Source organism: Triticum dicoccoides, unplaced genomic scaffold, assembly GCF_002162155.2.
Source record: "Triticum dicoccoides isolate Atlit2015 ecotype Zavitan unplaced genomic scaffold, WEW_v2.0 scaffold26388, whole genome shotgun sequence".
NCBI classification, from domain to species: Eukaryota; Viridiplantae; Streptophyta; class Magnoliopsida; order Poales; family Poaceae; genus Triticum; species Triticum dicoccoides.
The window spans coordinates 1-5,672 of NW_021257238.1; the positions used below are offsets into that span (position 1 = coordinate 1).

At 47.7% G+C, this 5,672-nt stretch overlaps 1 protein-coding gene and 1 long non-coding RNA gene across 2 annotated transcripts; one reads left to right on the top strand and one right to left on the bottom strand.

Annotated features, from left to right (window-relative positions):
- The first annotated feature begins 179 nt into the window (after positions 1-179).
- On the top strand, positions 180-1,161 carry LOC119345646 (ASC1-like protein 1). Its single transcript, XM_037615633.1, has 4 exons — positions 180-283; positions 368-553; positions 674-858; positions 963-1,161. Exons 1-4 carry the CDS (start codon positions 180-182, stop codon positions 992-994), a joined length of 507 nt encoding a protein of 168 aa, XP_037471530.1. The 3' UTR covers positions 995-1,161.
- Positions 1,162-2,625: 1,464 nt separating this feature from the next.
- LOC119345647 lies at positions 2,626-5,495 on the bottom strand. The gene is made up of 5 exons (XR_005167105.1): positions 5,240-5,495; positions 5,028-5,123; positions 4,040-4,135; positions 3,777-3,926; positions 2,626-3,618 (listed from the first exon to the last, which is right to left on the bottom strand). It is a non-coding gene; the product is annotated as an uncharacterized LOC119345647 (long non-coding RNA).
- Between the last annotated feature and the right edge of the window lie 177 nt (positions 5,496-5,672).

A 5,672-nucleotide genomic window follows, 5' to 3' on the forward strand; every position in this document is an offset into this window, starting at 1 on the left:
GAGGTGTAGGTGGACGCCGGGGCCGGGGTGGCCTCCGGCGGGTGAGGGTGGACGCCGGGGCCGGAGCAGCCGCCGGCGGTGGGTGTGGTTTGCTAGACTCTAGCACTCGCTGAGCAGTTATTCTCTTGGTCTAGAACAGAGGCAAAGACGCACATGCTCGGGGGCTTGCGAGACCGGCGATGGCCGGCTGGCGGCACGCGAGATCGGAGGACGGCCGCCGTGGAGTCATGATGTCTCACCATGTGGCAATTGTTGTTCTGATTGTTGTGTCCTATATTTGCAGGTATGCAGATGAGTGTAATCGCCCTTGTATACCATAACAATATACAGCATAGTCAAACTTGAAGTTGTTGCTACTTCCAAACAGATTATCTCGTCCTGGCTCGGTCATTTTACCCCTCCATGATGCAAGTGATATATTCCTAGAGATCGGAAAGATGGCCAAGTACAGTAGCTGTGAGTGGCTAGCTGTTGTAGCATTTCTACTTTTTGTGGCTCCATGGATCCTTCTTTGGCTAATAGTGTTTCCTTTCTGGATTCTAAGAAGCACAAGGTAACATTCTTGGTTGTTCTGGCATGTGGGGCTACTTTACCTGATTAGGAAGCAGCATTACTCTACTTAGTTTTTTTAGAGCATTTGTTGATCAATTCAATAGTCTTGTGTCTTTTTCAGTTATGAAATAGCTATGATCCTGGACAAGGAGAACAAAAAAATCTACAGAACCTCATACTACTATCTTTTCAACACTCTCTTGTTTTCACTTCTAGTCTTTCACATATATTGGTGGGTACTGATTTACCGGATGCTTGTCAAACAAATTCAGTCTAGAGGTCATGTTGGTGAGGATGTTCGATCCGGTCAGTGATTCTTTTCTTGCTCATTTCCTTGGTGTTAGATTTATTTTCTTTCTCGGCAGCATACTCTTATGGATTTGTTATAAGCTACCCCTGCTATTAAACAGATTCTGAAGGCGAAAACAACCATGAAGATTAAGCTGAAGGTTGTTGGATGCTTAACTGAAGAACTGTATAGTTTGCAGTTGGGAATGAGAATGGTGCAAGCGGGTTGTATAAAGAATGAGAATGTCAAGGAGGAGCTAGTTAGCATATCCATTAGTAGGAAATTCAGGCACAAAACGAAAACTGAAAAGGCTCGAATCTCGGTGCCAGTGGAACAAGCCTCCTTTTTTTTGAAACAAGGAACAAACCTCCTTGATATGTATCTTTTTTGTATATTGAACGTATAAGGTGATGCTATCATTCAGGGTCTTGAGGCATCAATCATACATCGTGATATTAATCTCCATATGTATGTGAAGATGTCTTTTCAGAAATACTGAGCCTCCAAGTTATAAAAACTCTCTTTTATATATGTGGCTTGATTGAAATTTCGTGGTCCTATTCTCAATTTTTTTCTAAATTTATTGGTCCTTATATGTCATTATTATATATGCTTGCGGTTCATGTTAAATATTCAATATGATTGATATTAGAAATGGACATATCTGTTAAACATGTGTACAAAGAAGATATCACTAATTTAATTGATACTCAGTGTAATTGATCATGTACTTTCGTATATCCAATCATGTTCAGCACACATACAATCTACAAAAGAGAGCTACAAGTTTTGTGTGAGGCATCAAGCCATCAGCAACAGCATCACTTGTTATAGGACCTTGCTAGCAACGACGATCACGACCGAATCTCGCCTTCCTCTAAATCCTCGTGGAAGCTTTGACGGCGTTGCTGCTTCCAGTCTTCGTCAACCTTGAGGTAGAGCCCAATCTGCCGCAACAAGTTGCTGGGCTTCGCCGTGTTGTACTCATCAATGCCGAGCCTCTTCAGATCCTCTCGGTGTAGGGTATCGTCGGGCATTGCCGTCTTCTCCATGTGGAGCAGCTCCTGACGGGCCTTCTCCCTCGCCCGGGACGTGGCCTCCTTTCGCTGCCTTTCCAGAGCACGGGCGAGCTGCTCACATGTTGGAGGCGTGATGGCCGGTGCTGGACTGTCGACGATCTCGTCGGAATCAGAATCTGAGTCACTGCCGCCGGAGTGCTCTGAACCCGAGTCGCTGCTGCCGGAATCAGTGTCTGAATCGCTGTCGCTGGAATCAGTATCTGAACTGCTGCTGCTGCTGCTGGAGCTTGGGCTGCCGCTGGCTGTTTCATCTTCGACGAGCAGCAGAGGTGCCGGCACGATCGGTAATGGGGAGACGCCACCGCAGATGTCAACTTCTTCCTCCTCTTCCTCTTCGGCCATCACCTCAGGGCCGTCTTGGTGGCGTTCTTGCAGCAGAGGTTGCGGCACGATCACCAAGGGGGAGACGCCGCCACAGATGTCAACTTATTCGTCCTCCTCTTCGTTCATCGCCTCAGGGCCGTCTTGGTGGCGTTCTTGGGGCGACGGATTCGCCGACCTCCTCTCTCGAGCGAACTTGTCAACCTGCTCCTGTAACTCGACAGCAGCAGCGTCGTCCAACGCGTGGAGGTCCATCTCGATTTCGCCGGGGCGGGTGGCGCAGCTGTGCTTCTGCAAGAGCTGGACGATGTGATCGGGGATTTCCGCAACGAACAGCTCCAGGTCTTCCGCGAGCATCTCCCTCTCAGAGGCCATCATCTTCTTCTTCGTTGGCGCCTTCTTGCGATTGATCACAGGAACGGGAGGAGACGCCTTCCTCTTCTTGGCCGGCGGCTCCTCGGCCAAGAACCCTGGACGACTCTCCTTGACGCGGGGAGCCAACGGGGACGAGGCGGGAATTAGCACGGCGGCCGCCTTGTGGAGGAGGCCACGGACGGCGACGAGCTCTGCTTGGAACCGCTGCCGAAGGATCTGCATCTCCCTCGCGCGCTTCTGGCCGGACATGATGTCGATCTTGGCGGCAAACGGCTGGCCTGTCACGGAGCCGTGCTTCCTGGTGAGCTCCCCGCCGTAGGGGTAGGCAATCTCCATGGGAAGGGAACAGGGGACGCCGGTCGCTTCGCTGGGTAAGGGCTGGTGATTGGTGAAGGAGACGATGGGGAAGATCGGAAGTGCGAGAAGAGAAGTCAGAGCGAGGCGAGGGCAAAGGCAGCAGGTTGGCTGCCTTCCCTTTTATTGATGAGCTCAGGCCGATTCCAAACCGTGGATGCGTATGTGATGTGATCCGTGAGAAAATCGGATTTGCTTGCGTGCATTTGAAGCTTCGCGCCAAAGCTTAATTAAGCATGAATTGAGAGTTTGAGACCCTCGCCGGGCAACACTGCAACTCTTTCCTTTCCCGGCTCCTAATCCAACTCGAAGCAACCGTCTGGTTCTTCCACCTCCCTCGCCGCTGCACCGCACGCCCCAGCCACCGTGGTGTTCAGCCGGCGACGAAGGCCCACCTGAGCCGCGGCTGCCAATTTGCGCCGCCCCTGCTTACCTGCGCGCACCTCGACGGGCGGCGGCTCCACGGCTGACGGCGCGCTGTATTCCGCCACTCCGTCCTCTTCTGCTGTTGCCGTCTTCCTCTGACTCTGCTGCTTCTGTTAGTGGTGGTGCAGCTCCCGATCTTCGTACAGGCAGCCCCCGATCTTCTACTTCTTCGTCCAGACGACTCCGGCTCTGCTACTCGTGAAAGGTACCGGCGCCCCTGCCCTGAAATCCTTGTCATATGGCCAAATTGATGTGGAACTGATGTTAATTACAGCATCATGGCAGCATCATTGTATAGTGAATTTACTCTGTAATGAAATTATTCTCTATAGTGACTGTATATTGTCCCAGTGATGCATCCCCAAGTTTCAGAAATTTACCGATGCACTATCTATTGTCCCTGTTGAAATTCTGGCCTATCCGATACCATGGCACCATGCACAATTTTGTATCAAAACCCTTGTGAGCGCTTGCAGAAGACTAGTTCTGAATTTTGGGACATATTGCAGCGGAGGGCGTCGATATGGAACCTGAAAAATTGTAGCAGCACAACAAATTTGTGACAGGTGATGCATGTTAGTGCAAGTTCAGCGCTAGGTGGGTTCAGTACTTGTAAAGTGTTGCCAAATTTGGGCGCACTCACAGAGGCTGGGATAGCAGGGTTGTTTCGACACTGGATCTTCTTCCACTGGTGGGGGCACCTGACCATATATCATTTCGCAGCTCATGTCTTCAAAGTCTGAGATGTTGTTGGGTCAGTGAGCAAGATAATTATTAGCCAGGGCTGACTGAGTTTCAGTTGGAAAAGGCAGGAAACTCAGTCTAGAGAAAGCATGTACTATTTCAGAGAACAAATTCGTAGTTCATTTCATTCTGTTGGCCTGCATTAGCTAAGCATCAAGTGGACTTAACTGTTTTAGACAGTTTCAGTTAACTGTTTTATGTTTGCTGAAGAGGTTCACCTATAGTTTCAAAAATTATATATGCAATAATTTACAAGGAGCAAGTGATGTAGAGCAAAAATTCAGCAAATGATGTATAGTTTCAAAAATTCAGCGAAACTGAACCTACCCTATTGCTTCATGTAGCAAAGGCGGCAATGCAAGCAAGATCATGCTTGGTAACAATGGGAGAACAGGAAGATTCTTGAACACAAATTACTAGTCTGAACCATGCCAAATAAACTGTCTTCTCTTCTCTGGCCAGCCAACCACTAGCAATGATACTTAGCATATTTGAAATTTCCGCAATGTTGAATGGGAAGCTAATACCCAAATTGTGTGCATTTAATCCTTACACTGAGTACTCAATTTCAAATTCATGTTACTGAAATTTTCTCAACATGTTAAAATTGTCATGGTACTGAATGCTACAGAAATGCCAGGGAACACAAAAATGCTAGGGCACACAGCATTTAGAGTACTCTGAAATTCAGTTTTGAAAAAAATTGTTAGGTAGTGGCTACACTAATCTAGAGTAGTATCCTAATCTGATGGAGTACTCCATTTAAAACTCCTAATCTAGAGCAATATCCTAAAATCATTCCTGGAATTGCTGGAGTATAAATCATTAATCATTGATCATTGATGTCTGAGTATAAATCATGAAGAGTAATATCCATGTAACTATACCTGCAAGCTCCAAAACAAATTCAGCATTTCAATAACATTTCGCTACCTTCTGAACCCACATAGGCTGCAGGTAAAACAAGTTCCAGAACTTCTTCCCTGATCCATCACAAACAAAAGCAGATATGATAAGAAACTGGAGTGCCTAGAGGGCAGGGAGCAGAACTAAAATGTGAGTTGAGGAATCTGTCACTAGATGATGCAAAATTAATTACCGCTCTTGGTGTAGTTAATTAGCTGGACGGTGACCTCCTTCTGCTCCCTGATGGTCACCCTGGTCTTGTCAACAGTAGGAAAGGCAACAAAAGGATGCCTCATGACAAGTTTGCCAAGCACGGGGGCAGTATCTACACACAACATGACAAGTTTAGCAAGGTAGTTAACTATGCTGAAGGCATATTTCAAATGCAGTCTTCAGACTATTGCCATGTGGTGGTTGGCCTCCGACCCCTGAAGAAATCTGCAAGCACCAGCAAAATCAAACCCACATTACATCACCTAAGAGACTGACAAGAACACATGGGAAACTAAAGCAGAAGAAACATGGGAAAAACTAGCATAGCAAAAAATCACCCATGGCAAAGGAGAAGCGGCTGTTGCAACGCCGACCACGCATGCGATACAGGGCTTCCGGCGCAGCATGGCGGC

Excerpts from the sequence above, each read along its gene's own strand:
- LOC119345646 (XM_037615633.1), top strand. The coding sequence starts at position 180 with ATGGCCGGCTGGCGGCACGCGAGATCGGAGGACGGCCGCCGTGGAGTC. Across the intron at positions 554-673 it reads TGGATTCTAAGAAGCACAAG|TTATGAAATAGCTATGATCC; the intron begins GTAACATTCTTG and ends TGTCTTTTTCAG. Across the intron at positions 859-962 it reads TGGTGAGGATGTTCGATCCG|ATTCTGAAGGCGAAAACAAC; the intron begins GTCAGTGATTCT and ends GCTATTAAACAG.